Here is a 14741-nt window from a genome sequence, read left to right on the forward strand (position 1 = left end):
CCGCCCCTAAACCTACCCCTCACAGAAAACACAAGTGAGGTCATACGAATTAGACACCTCCATAAAATACATACAAATTTGTTGTGAAACATTTGTCGCATGTTCCAAAAAGTAAAGCCAAAACATTTTGATCGCCATCTGGTGGCTGGCTGCAGTATACAGGGTAGGTCATAAACTACACCCTCTCCAGGTAGACAAATGGGACGAAAGCCAAACTTAAAAATCAAATTACACTTAAAATTAATTTTTCCCAGAGATGGTTTCCATCAGTTTAGGTAGTTCTTATCATGCTGATATAGACCAGTGTGGAGTAGATTTCACAGTTATGTCAACTGGAGCTGTGCGTGCATTGTGGTTGCAGAAAAACACTCATAACAAGTGGAGGAAAATGGGTAAAATCCATCGAATAATAGAAAAAAATTTGTTGTTGTGCCTTTGGATGTCAGAATTGGAATGCAAATCATTTTTATAGAATACCGTTGTCAAACACTAAAGTAACTAATGTTTAAATGGACAGACTATGGATAAAACCTGGTGTGATTACCCTAAATTTGATTTTAACAACAGGTCTAAATAATATTCACATATGCAGTTCATAGGGGACATATTGTATTAGCCCTACAGCTACAGCATGAAGTACTATTTAAACCTATAACATTTTACTTAACATTTACCTATTTCTCACAATTCTGCATTTTTTTTTTCGCAAATGCAAGTTTATATCTTTAGAACTGGATTTAACTCCTCAATAGAATAGAAAAAAGCCAGAACTGTGGGATATAAACTCATGACTTCTTATCAGAATTTTGAGATATAATCTCGGAATATTGAGAATAAGTCAGAATTTTGAAATATCTTTTTTTAATTCTTTTATTCCATGGCTTCCATAGACTGCTACTAGGAAACTGTCATTTTCTACCACCAGATAGTCTCCGCCCAGAAAAAAACGTCATCACTGTTTACAAACAACGAAATTCTGTAACAGTTTGTTTTAGTTTGATGCTATAAAAATGGCATGTGGTGTCATGATTGTGGGCTTGTGATTGGGTCTTTGTGAGCTTGGGTGGGATTTTGATACCGCAGCTCCACCTCTTGATCACTACTTGCGCGGGCTCCAACTGAATCACTACTGCGCACACTCTGGCCCAAATTACTTAATTTTCACACTTTGACAACAGTCGAAACTGGGATATTTTGGCTTCACTTTTCTATAGTGGACAGAAGTGGAATTTTTTAACAGTCCGTTGGTGTGAACTATAATGATTTGAGGATAATTACATGGTGGATTCACTGTTGCGATGTTTGAGAGAGTCGTTCTCCTGACAGATCAGCTGGTACGGCTTTTCATTCTCCTCGATCACAAAGTTGCTGATTTCCACATCCTGGTTCTGGAGTTCCTGTCGTGACAGATGCTCAATGATCCCAGCGCCGAATGAATCTCCCAGCACATTGGTGGTGGTCCTGAGTCGATCCCTGAACCACACAAAAACATCTACGTTAAATCCATTTTCTTCAGGTGTGAGTGGTGCTTTAACATGAAAAGCTCACCAACGCAATGCCGGAGTGTTGCAGCGGGTTGCCAATGTGTTGCTAGGGTGTTTAGAATGTTTTTAGCATGTTGCTAGGGTGTTGTGGGTGGTTGCCAGGGTGTTACTATGCATACACTAATGTGTTCTGATTGAGGTGTTATGGGTGGTTTATAGCTTGTTGTTATGCAGATTCTAGCGTGTTACTTTGTAGGGGCTAAAGTGTTCAGAGTATTTTTTTGTTTGTTTGTTTGTTCGTTGCTATGCAGTTGCTAGGGTTGCCAAGGTGTTGGCAGGTGGTTGCTAGGATATTGTTTTTGCAGGTTTTAATGTGTGCTGGGTGATTTAGCATGCTACATAGTTTCTAGGGTGTTTCCAAGGTGTTGCTAGAGTGTTGCTATGCAGATGCTAAGGTGTTCTAAATGGTTCCTCTCATGTTGCTAGAGTGTTGGAACGGTTGCCAAGGTGTTACTATGCAGGTGCTATGGTGTACTGAGTGGTTTTTAACATGCTGTTATGCAGTTGCTAGGATGATATGGGTGGTTTCCAAGCTGTTGCTAATCAGTTGCTGGTGTGTTGTGGGTGATTGCCAAGGTGGTCCCCTGGTGGTTGCTAAGGTGTTGCTATGCAGTTGCTGGTGTGTTGTGGGTGGTTGCCCAAGGTTTTGGCAGGTGTTGCTTGGATATTGTTTTTCCATGTGTTAAGGTGTGCTGGGTATTTTAGCATGTTGCTATGGTGTTTCTAGGGTGTTATAGGTGGTTTCCAATGTGTTGCTATGCAGATGCTAAGGTGTTATGGATTGTTTGTCATCTTGCTTGGGTATTTGGATGGGTTGTCAAGGTGTTACTGTACAGGTGCTATGATGTAAAAGGGGCTTTTAACCTGTTGCTAGAGTAATGTGGGTGGTTTCCAAGGCATTCCCTAGGTGGCTTCTAGGGTGGTTGCCAAGGTGTTGCTATGAAGTTGCTTTTGTGTTGGGTTAGGTTAGGGTTAGGATAAGAGTCATTGCCAAAGTGGTCCCCAAGTGGTTTCTAGTGTGGTTGCCAAGGTGTTTCTAAGCAGTTGCTGTGTTTGGTGTAATTGCCAAGGTATTCCCTAGGTGGTTTCTAGGGTGGTTGCTAAGGTGCTGCTACTGTATGCAGTTGCTGGTGTGTTGTTGGGTGATTGCCACGGTGGTCCCTAGGTGGTTTCTAGGGTGGTTGCAAAGGTGTTGCTATACAGTTGCTGGTGTGTGTTTAACTGAAAATTGAGTGTTCACTGTTGTCCTTTCGCATTATTGACACACTATTTTCTTATTTGATACTGTAAAGCTGCTTTGACACAGTCTGTATTGTTAAAAGCGCTGAGCAGAAGAAACTCGCAGTTATGGTTGGGGGCGTGACATTTCCAGAACACGCTATAAACAGTTTGCCAGTCACAACACACTAGGCCAGCTAACCAATCAGAGCACATTTCCTATTTTGGAAGGAGGGGTTTTATCAAAACAAGAACTAAACTGTGAAGAGACAGGGAAGAGAGGCACTGCAATAATGTAAAATATGTTAAAATTAAAGTGCTTTTGGAACAATCAAGCATGAAAACCTATTCTAGTATCAAGCCTTTGCTAAAGGGCAAAATAAGACCCCTTTAAAGGCTTATTTCAGCAATTCACTCACCTTCATATTATTCATGTCATCTGGAACACAAATTAAGATATTTTTGATGAAATCCAAGAGCTTTCTGAGCCTCCATAGACAGCAATGCAACTGCCACGTTCGAGGCCCAGAAAGATAGTAAAGACATCATTAAAATTATCCGTACTACCTTTCTGGGTCTTGAGCGTGTCAGTTGTGTTGCTCTCTATGGAGGGTCAGAGAGCTCTTGGATTTCATCAAAAATATCTTAATTTGTGTTCCGAAGATGAACGAAGGTCTTACAGGTTTGGAACGACATGAGGGTGAGTCATTAATGACAGACTTTTCATTTTTGGGTGAACTATCCCTTTAAATAAGCATCAGTAATTGTAATGCTTACATTAGCAAACATCATTAGTAATCTTTTAAGTAAAGAAACTTTCTGCACACAAGTCACTGAAGAGAAACGTTTAACATATTGAATTCAGTGTTCAGCAGTATGAAAGCCGAATGTGTCAGCACTCCTTCAGATTAGCAGTCTGCATTATGTATCAATAACCTTTGAGAGAGTGCTCTCTACTGGAGCCGCAAGCTTCAGCGTGACATTTGAGAGAGACTCACAGGAACCAGTCCACGGCGATGATCAGTGTAATGTCCTCTGTGGGCAGTCCCACCGATGTCAATACTATCACCATGGTAACCAGCCCAGCCTGAGGGATGCCTGCTGCTCCGATGCTAGCGGCGGTCGCCGTAATGCTGCAGGAACATGAGGGCTTTTTATTTGGAGTTTAATGGAAAATAGCCTACAGGAGATATTGTTCGCAATAAGGAGATGAGAAGAGATAAAGACTCCTTCAGTACTTGTGCTGGCCAACACTAACCTGATGGTGAGGATCTGCCCAAAGTTCAGGTCCATGTCATTGACCTGGGCTATAAAAATTGCCGCCACTGCCTCGTACAGAGCAGTGCCATCCATATTAATTGTGGCTCCAACTGGCAGCACAAACCGTGTCACTCGTTTGTCCACATGGTTGTTTTCTTCAAGACAACGGAAAGTGATGGGCAGGGTGGCAGAGCTGAGGGAATTTATTCAGGAGAATTGAATTACTAAGATGTAATCATCATTGTGCTTTTGGGCACATCAAAAAATTGTTATACTTCACATTTTTGGATGGTTAAGTATAAATAGCTAAATGCTGCAACCGAATGAAAATCTATTCATTTCACTGTGTCTTCTTAAAAGTCTTCTAAATGACAAGCAGACTATACAGAGGCAAATGGGGGAAATTAATAATGATATTCAGTACTAGTTATTCAGATCATATGCCAAATATTTTGTTAATTTTTAGCTTTGAGGTCATTTATATGCTAGTCAAGTGTTATTTTAGTATCACCGAGATGCTATTATAGTTTTTGGTAACATTATATTTTTACATTGTATTATATTTTTTTATTTTATTTTATTATATTTTATATTTTCTGATTCCTTATTAATTTTAGTTATAGTTTTAGTCATTTTGTTTAATTTTCATCAGTTTTTGTTGTTCTAAAATGTCTATATATATATATATATATATATATATATATATATATATATTAATCAGTTTCAGTTTTAGTTACTTTAGCACATCAAGATCAACTAAATGAAAATAAGAAATCTTGCCTCGGAAACAAGCTAAAATAAAATAAGCTTACATTTTTTTTTTTTAATTAACATTGATTTTATTTCAAAAATGTTTTAAATTTTAGTTTACTATAATAACTCTGTTAAAATATGACTAAATAAACTTTTAGCAGATAATATACACATTTAAAATCGAGAGAATATAATTTTATTGATATCATACCATATAAAAAAATATTTACTGTATGTATATATAATCAAACTGTATTATTATAAATTATTAAAAATATGGTTCATCTCAGAAATATTTTTCTAATAAAATGCTATCTAATTCTAGAAACTATAAACACTACATGCATCTGCCCAACAATAGCTATAACAAATTTTATTTACAGATACACTTTTTTCCCTTGTCCAATCATCAACTGGCTGTGAAGGAAGAAGCTAGAATTTATTCATCAAATGGCTTGATTTTTTGGTTTTACTGGGCTTCAATCAATGTTAATTCAAAGCTACAGGATGCCCTTTCATATGTGCAGTACTTTTTACTGTTTCAATAGGAAATATATATATTCACACAACAATTTCGTAAAACCATTTCATGGGGTCTTTAATGTATATCACCAAGAACAAAGTATTGTTGCTGTAAGATGTCTATAATGTGTTTATACCTGGATGAGGTGCCTAGAGCTGTGATCAGAGCCTGCAGCAGCCCAGCGATGAAGGTGAAAGGGTTCTTCTTGGTCACCACAAAGAAGAGCAGCGGCAGAACGAACAGGCCATGGATGAGGAGTCCGACAATGACAGAAACCGTGTACATCCCCAACTGTCCGCCCACCTGAGCAAGATCTTTCATCTCAACGATCTTCCCTGCGATCAGGAAGAGGATTCCCACCGGTGCATACCTGCTCAGAAGAGACATTTTACAGCATTTATTTCATAAATAGTACATTTTAATCAATTATATTTAAATAAATAATAATTTATTACACACGTGGATAAATAGAGCCTTTGATTTAATGAACTTTACATTTTACTGCATGATATTTGTAATATGCGATATGTGCAATTTTTATTTTAATATTGACATAAGTCCTCATAATGATATCATAATAATCAGAAACTTTTTCATGAATCCAAAATAATTTGCCATAATATTTAGAAAATAATAATATTTAGAAATATACTCATATTTTAACTATAAAAATATAAATAATTATGATTTTAAGAACATTCGTCATCATAATAATAAAAAATATAGTAGGCTATATTATAATATTGAGAACCTTTCTCATAAAAATTGCACTTCCTATCAAACTATATTTAACATGTCATAGCATTTAGGGAAAACAATCACATAATTCCATTATAATAAGAAACTTTCATAATAATGAGTTAGTTTGTATAAGTATAAAACTGTATAAACTTACTCATAATTATCAGCTATGATGTCATAATGTTAAGTTAACAATGATGACGTAATAAGAAACAATGTATATTAACACTAAGACAGTTTCTTATCATTATGAGATGTTAAGACATTATTAGTAATTATGAGTAATGTTCTCATTATTACATGATACGGAGTCAGAATTGTATAATATCATGACATATTAATGTGTTATTATAAGAAAGTTTCTTATTAATGTGACATAATAATCCATTATTATAAGATAGTTTCTTATTATGCTTTCAACACAACTATGAGTATCCAAGAATAGAAGAGTATCCCTTTTATATAATTTTAAGAAAAGTTCCTTACACCTTGAATATATAAGAATGTACACATCTTAATCATTATTATACATCAAGTATCTCAATGGCAGTTTTACTTTTTGTTCCCCCAAAAAATTTTAAATAAACTGAACTACAAAAATTAAAAACATGATTACCGAAGAGTTGCATTACAGTCAGTTGCTTTTTTAATGTATCTTGACAGGACAAAAAGCAAGCATCACGTCATTCTCTAATAAAATGACTGCCTTACTGTTAACGATTCAGCAGGAAGGTTATCAGAACATCATAATCACACACTTACCAGATAATGATGGCCACCAAGCGCATTATGGCTTCATTCAGGCAGTCAAAGAAGTCCCGGAGAGCCTGGCCCTGCTGTTTCATGTTTCCAATCACTAATCCAAAGCACATGGAGAAGACCACCAACCCCAAGGCATTCACCCCATTGGAGGAACCGGAGATAGGCACCACCTCTTCCACTGTCTCCTGGATGGTCTGCAGGACTGTGCTGAAGTTGGACGCTTGGCTGAGGTCTGTAGAGTTGAAGCTGTCTGTCGCATTGACCACGATGGTGACATTTTTGGTCAACAGGGTTTTCTTGTAAAGTGTTTTGTACTGCAAGAAAAATGGGTGATTAGCATGCATGATATTGGGAAAAAATAATGTTTTTATTGATTTTCTGCAATATATATTGCGATATGAAAAGTATTGCATTGCTTATTACTAATTATTTTCTAAATCCCATATCAACCTCGACCAGCTGAACAATATAATGATAAACTGCACTTTTAATTCTTTCAAATATATAATATTAAATTGCATTAATTATTCTTGAAATGTATTTAAAGAGAAAAGGTTACATTAAAAACATACATTTTAACATTAGATTATACATTTTGATGTTAAACAGAATTGTTCTATTGGTCTACGCAGTATTAAATTAATTCTTTTTGAAGGGAAAGGTACTTAAATTACAGTATTTCATGCATTAGTAATGCATCACACTCAACACTGATTGTGATATCAATTTTATATCAAGCAGCCCTACCAATATTATCCAAATTATAGCACATTATCTTCAGAGATGCATTCGGAGAGAATTCACAAACCTGTTTAAAGCAGGCCTCAACTAAATTTGGTGGAAACATGTTTCTGTAAGAAGAATGAGAAAAATGAGATCCCATAGCATCTAAAAAACAACAAGCATGCATCAGTCGAACTAAACTTTCCCCCCACCTTATCAGGTCCAGAAAAGCATCAGCGGCCTGCACAGGCTCAATGCTGCCACTAGAGGCCACTGGACTGTCCCTGCTGCCTTTACCCGGCCTGATAATAATCACCATTACAATACCGATGAAAACCGCTATAAACGTGGTCACCATGTAGTAGACGATGGCCCGGATTCCCATCTTCCCGGAGGCCTTGCTGTCTAAAGAGGAGATTCCTGAAGGAATGCAACAGCAAGAGACAAAAGATCTGTTGTTGAACATTTCTGTGTCACACTATAAATCACCATCCTTCACTGCTTTTTGATTAAATAGTTTAACAGACTGAAAATTGGTCAGTGTTAATTTTTACATATACTGTTTTTTTATAGATATTACATACATTACCATTTAAAAGTTTGGGAGCAATAAGATTTTTTTTTAAAAGATTTCTCTTCTGAAATGTATTTTATCAAAAATACGTACAAAACGGTAATATTGCAAAATATTATTACAAATTATAACTGTTTTCTATTTTAATATATTTTAACATTTATTTATTCCTGATGTAAAGCTGAATTTTCAGCATCATTACTCCAGTTTCAGTGTTGCATGATCTTTCAGAAATCATTCTAATATGCCGAAGTCCCGATTTGAATAAATGATTCATGAACCATTATTACAGATCAGGACTCACATCATTGATCGCGAATCATTCAGTTTGCGAAATGTAAGTTGTATCCATGTTTTTGTTTTGTGTTTTTTTTTCTGTTTTTGGAGTAGAACTATAGTTTCCAAAGTCAAAGTCCATCACTTGTTCTGATTTCCAAGGGTGTAGAATTTAGTAGAGACGCTATGACATGTCCCAACTAATATCCAGCCACTAGTAAACTGTCCCTAGCAGTAATTTTGATCAAACAATTAAATATCTGTTGTCTGCCATTATGTCCCCTCCAATGCCTAAATCAAACCTACACTCCTGGTGTAAAGTGTTATATAGTTTTAGGATTCATTGATGAATAGAAAGTTTAATCAAACTGCAGTTGGGTTACTTTGATTAAGTAAAAATAACTAGAAAAATACTTACAAAATAAAAACATGACAAAATAAAAAAACATGCTTTTTGAGTTATCTGTTTTTGCAATACACTCTTCATATATATTTATATATTTACATTTTACTGAAAGGTTAACAGAACTGAATTATATAGTAAAATCACATAAAAAATAAAACTACAGGAATGCATAACAATGATTAATATATTCTACTGAACGCAAAAGAAGAAATTTTGAAGAATGTAGTAACCATTGCTGGTAGCCAATGACCTTCATAGTATGGGGGGAAAACTATGGAATGCAGTCGCTATCTTCTTTTTTGTTCAACAAAAGAAAGAAATGCATACAGATTTTGGGGGTGAGTAAATGATGACAAAATTGTCCTTTTTGAGTGTTAGCTCATGCTACCTAATGCATTAACTAATGTAAAGGAATTTAAATTGTTAGCTAATGCTCTATAGAGATTCAAGTGTTTTTCTGGTGTACCTGTGACAAGGCTGGAGACGATGAGCGGTAGAACGAGCATTTGAAGCATCCTCATCAGCAGCTCCCCAGGGAAAGAGAAATACTTCACCTCCCTCATGGACAGGTTATGAGGCCTCAGCGCGAAACCCAACACCACCCCTATGTGCAGAGATGAGAAACATCATACTTCCCTACTAAACAGTGCCACTATCAACAAAAAAACAAGCCCAACAATCCTGCTGTTTTGCCTGTTGATTTAACCCTTTACCTAAAGCCACAGCGGCCACCGTGAAGATCACAAAGGTGTTCCTCCGCAGGAAGGTCTTGACGCTGTCTCGTGTGATGCAGCTCATCTTCCGTCGACTTCCTGACATCTGCTTCTGTAACACTCGGCACAGACGGTGGAGGCCTTCCTCAGAGCGCTGTGGCTTCTCAGAGTCTTCACTCAGAAACAGACTAGTGCTGTTTGGAGGCTTCTCGTTCATAATCAGCTCTAATACATGGTCCAAGAGGGTTTCATGGGAAACTGTGGCCGAGGGAAGTCAGAAAGAACGTTATAATTCACGATAAAACGATAAAATTCATTCTTTTGTGACTTCAAATTCACCCTCTCTTAAATAGTATCAGCTAAAATTGAGATGTAACATTCACACATTGTGCATTCTTCTCTACATTATAATGTGATTAAATGGCAAAATACGAATCGATCATTGCAGGGAATGAAAAGTGAACATTTTGAAGAATGTAAGTTGCTCTTTTCCATACAACAAAGCATAGACTTGTGTAGATGTTAAGCACTTTTAAACCTAGTGCATCACACACAGTCACAAAACATGCTGATTATGTCACAAAAAAAGGTTAGGCCTATGGTAAGCTTACCAGATGTCCCAGTTTATAAAAAATAAAATATTAAATACAATCATTTTTATGAAATATTTCACATTTAATATTAATATTTAATAATATTATTAAAGTAATATTTACAAATATTAGTTTTATCATGTTCTCATATTTATTTTATTTATATTTAATTTTACTTTTGTAAAGTCATAATTTTGTTATAATATAATACTGTTTTGATCTGTTTGCTATTTCCCGTGGTTACCATTTATGGTGTGATTTTTGTTAATTGTATTAAAACCAGTTAGGGTCAATAAACATCACAATATTTATTCATTATTATAATAACAGTAATAGTACAATATACTATTTGCATTGTACTATAATAATATACTATAAACATTGTCTCTGCTTTTTAAATCATAGATAATAACAAATTTCAATATTCTGACCAATAAATTAATATGCACATTGTTTAAATCTTATGTCTATATACTTCAAAAACACTGAGCATTTGAAATCTTAGGAATTAGCTGCATTGGCTGCCTCACTGAGATGTTCACTTTCTTTTAAAGAAAAGAAAACTGTAAATTAATTTTTTACTGTAATCAAATGCTAGTGATTAGGCTTATACTAAAGCTGTTATATCCTTTGAATATTTAAAGAAAATTTCAAAATGTTTATATATATATATATATATATATATATATATATATATATATATATATATATATTATTTATTTATTTATTTATTGTGGTAATCAACATTATTGTACAAATGCTGTTGCCCCTCCTGAAATAAGCACACTTTAGAGAATACAGTACTGCTCCTGTAGAGGGCATGGATGATATACCTTTCATTAAACACCATTTTTGGAACACACATTTCCACAAATACATAATTTTAAGAATATAGGTAACCAACCATTTGACGAACCCCACTGAATTCCATACTATGGACGTCAAAGGGGACCAGCAGCTGTTTGCTAACCAAAATTCTTCAAAACAGCAGAAAGAAACTCGTCCAGGTTTGGAGCAACTTAAATAAATGATGACAATTTTCTTTTTATGAGAGAACTACCCATCACAATTCACCACCTACTCTTGCAGTTAAGCACCAACTTTAATGACGTGCTGATTGCCATTGATGAGAGGCTACAGTAATGACATGCTCTAATTGATTATGAAAACTGTTTATGCAAAATAAATGTCATATTGAGGTGCTTACCCGGAAGACAACAGACAAATATCACGTGACTTCCAGATAAGCAGTACACACAGTGTCTCCACTGAGACGGTCATTGTATATTCTGTTTCAGATGCACACCAGGATGGAAGTGAAGGTGTGTAAGCTGAGGGCTGTTCTGGAGTCAGCTGTGAGTGTGAAGAACCAGCTGACTTGAGCACACATGGGTTAGGATCTGCATAGAGGCTGAGTTGGATAATGAAAAAACAGCCAAAGAATTCGCCGGTGAGGGCTGAAGCAGTGGCTCAACCAATGCAACTGATACTGAAGGGTTTAGCAGAGCTGGTTTATGTTTAGTAAACTAACTGTGGCTTACAGCAGTCAGTCAAATCTGTATACACTTTGTGCTTTTAGTATGGAAGCACATTTTGACAGTATAATTGTCATTGTTTTTCAACAAGGATTGATTAATATATCAAAAACTAAATGAATAAACAGGTCATTTTGACTTCATATCTAACGAGATTTTATATCTTGGAATTATAACCTTGAAACTGTTACATTATATATCACATTGTGACTATATCTCGCAGACCTTCTGTTTCACTATCATGACTTTCTTGCTTAATTTTAAAGTGACATATCTCGCAATGTGACATTATATATAAATGTTATTTTATATCTCACAATTATGACTTTTACATAATATCATCGTTATATTTCTTAATGCGTGTTTAAATATCACAATTAACCTTCAACCTTGAAATTGCATCTTTATATCTTGCAATTTCGTTTTCTCAGCACAATTTAACTTTATATCTCACGATGTGACTTTATATCTTGCAATTATGACTTTCACAAATTTTCCATTTTACATTGCACAGTGACTTTACATTTTGCTTTGAAATTGACTTTGTACATTGACTTTGTACCTTGCAATATTTAATCCACATAATTTCTACTTCATATGTCCCAATGTGACTTTACCTTTTGCAATTATGACCTTGAATTAGCGTCTTTATATCTTGCAATTAATTTTCTCCACATAATTTCAACTTCACAATGTGAATTTATATCTTATAATTTCATAATTTCAATTTTATATCTCAGAAGACTTTAAATTTTGCAGTTATGACTGAAATTGTGACTTTATATCTTGCAATTATGACTTTTTTCGATATTTTCAACTTTATATTGCACAAAGTGACTTCACATTTTGCCAGTATGACTTTGTAATTGTGACTTTATATCTTTCAATACTTTTTACGACATAATTTCAACTTTATGTCTCACAATGTTACTTTATATTACATTATTTCTCGTAAAGGACTCTTTATTATTTGAAATTGTGAATTTATTTCTCATAGTTGTGGCTATATTTCTCTAAGTATTTGTTATTTTAAACTTCTCGCAATCACCTTTTTATTTATTCCTCTGAGGCAGAAACAGCTTTGCATACTTCAGAAAAGGAAAAACTTTTAAAGCATTTCTGTCAAAATTTAGCAAAGGTATGCAAAATTACTCATAAAAGAAAACAGTTAAAAAAATCTGTTTACAAAATTAATATTCCATCATTGTATTCCATTACCTTTATGTCATTCCAAATCCATATATATATATATATATATATATATATATATATATATATATATATATATACAATTTATTTATTTTTATTTTTTCAGTGGAACACAGTATGTTTATCAGAATGTCCAGCATGCTTATTTCCATACAATGGAAGTGAATGAATATTATGGCTGTCAAACTCCAAAAAAATGACAAAAAAGCACTATAAAAGTGATCTAACTATATGACTTGTGCACTATATTCCAAAACATCTGAAGCCATGTAATTCTGCAAAATATCACAGTTTTTGTTCCAAGAAATAAAATACAATTTGGGTGCATTATTGCTTTAAATGTCCAACCCTTGTGTCTCTAGAAAATTACCCTGAAATTATGGATTGGCTGACAAAATAATCAACCATCATACAGACCGCTGACACCAATTACTGTTTGTCTAATGTCAGAAAACATAAAAAAAAATAATACACTCCATCAAGAAAACATAAGAAAAAGACACATTAAATTTGAGTATCTAAATGATTTATCATCCAGCTATCATAGAGTTTCCTTACTAATCTACAGTATAAAACCTCAATATGGGTTCACTCACCACTCATGGTTGCTCTGCAGTGGGTTGATGCTGGAGACTGGTCTAAAGTGGTCACAGGTAAAGCTCAACTCGTGCCAAACACACATGAAACAGTTTTTTATACGGCCTGACCTTCTCTCACCCTCCGTGTGAACCCATACTGAGAGTAACAGCAGAGGTACACAACACACCTTTTGACCTGATCTAGGGCCAGTTTCCCCTCCATTGATCCGTGCTTGCTGGTCTGACCACTGATCTTAAATCAGCATAAATACACACATCAACAAACACCCCAGGTGAGCACTACAAAGCTGACCAGCACCATAATCTTTCCACTCTCCAACAGTGAACCAAAAGATCCGCACTTGAACCAGAACCTCACACACTCAATTGAAAACAGAGGCTTGTTAAGATAACAAGTTGTTTTCTGACTACAGGGTTTTTTAGGCACAGCATTGATTTTGAATGCACATTATAGCGAGACAAACAAACTAAAAGAACGAAAGAAATAATTTTGACAGTTTTATGCCTCATCAAAAGAGCTAGCTCAGTGAAATATTAGATTAGAATTTAAATAAGGGTGTATTAATACACTTTGCATTTTAAAACAATAGAGCACGACTTACCATGTAGCAGCAGCTCGTCTTGTATCTCTTCTCTTCTCTCGTGGCTCGTGAGCGTTCTGATAAAGTAGCGTGCAGCAGATACACTATATTCTGTGCTCACAACGGATTAAGAAAACGGCGGAGAAAGTGATTTTTGCGTGGGAAGAAGAGGTTAAGGATCTTTCCAGTAAGACAAGTAACAACGACCTACTGCCCGACAGAGAAAAGAATCGACACGTTAATAAAGTCTCATTGGGGGAGGCGTTTAATACTGAGCGTATGCAGATAACACCTGCTGAGCTGGATTCATCTAATGTCATTTAATAGCGCCTGAAGATATTACATGTGAAATATGATCTGCATTAAATGATAAATAAGTAGGCCTATGTATTTAAGGTGAAAATGCAAAGTTGCATTGTAGTAGGCTACTACATTGGCAAGAGAAAAATATTAAGCGTATTTCATTACTATGACAACGTGATTGCTCGCACTTGTTGAGGTCCTGCCTTCAGATCTGTGTGTGTGTGTGTGTGTGTGTGTGTGTGTGTGTGACCTTCTGCTCCGATCTACCCACTCACCACAAGTGTCTTAGGTCTGTATAAACTCATCTCGCTCTTTTCCTTGCAACTTTCCCCAAGGATTCTGCCATATTTCGTTTAATATTATATATTGTACGTTTGCATTTATAAAATGATGAAATGCCCAGTTTTCTTGTTGTGATTGTAACTTTA

General features: G+C 35.2%; 1 protein-coding gene across 2 annotated transcripts; it reads right to left on the reverse strand.

Moving 5' to 3' along the window:
* Positions 1 to 718: 718 nt before the first annotated feature.
* Positions 719 to 14483, reverse strand: LOC109054777 (excitatory amino acid transporter 1-like). Of its 2 annotated transcripts, none has more exons than XM_042734587.1 (10): positions 14032 to 14483; positions 9494 to 9751; positions 9247 to 9384; positions 7737 to 7944; positions 7610 to 7652; positions 6802 to 7115; positions 5435 to 5668; positions 4021 to 4215; positions 3761 to 3895; positions 719 to 1473 (listed from the first exon to the last, which is right to left on the reverse strand). In XM_042734587.1, exons 2-10 carry the CDS (start codon positions 9708 to 9710, stop codon positions 1275 to 1277), a joined length of 1683 nt encoding a protein of 560 aa, XP_042590521.1. In that variant the 5' UTR covers positions 9711 to 9751; positions 14032 to 14483; the 3' UTR covers positions 719 to 1274. The 2 variants fall into 2 exon arrangements, with proteins under 2 accessions (XP_042590521.1, XP_042590520.1); XM_042734586.1 differs by lacking the exon at positions 14032 to 14483 and adding an exon at positions 13427 to 13575.
* Between the last annotated feature and the right edge of the window lie 258 nt (positions 14484 to 14741).

Source organism: Cyprinus carpio, chromosome B11 (assembly GCF_018340385.1).
Source record: "Cyprinus carpio isolate SPL01 chromosome B11, ASM1834038v1, whole genome shotgun sequence".
NCBI lineage: Eukaryota > Metazoa > Chordata > Actinopteri > Cypriniformes > Cyprinidae > Cyprinus > Cyprinus carpio.

Coding starts and splice junctions, on each gene's coding strand:
- LOC109054777 (XM_042734586.1), bottom strand. Junction 5,669..6,801: donor TTGGTGGCCATCATTATCTG/GTAAGTGTGTGA, acceptor TCTTCTGAGCAG/GTATGCACCGGTGGGAATCC. Junction 4,216..5,434: donor GCTCTAGGCACCTCATCCAG/GTATAAACACAT, acceptor AAATTCCCTCAG/CTCTGCCACCCTGCCCATCA.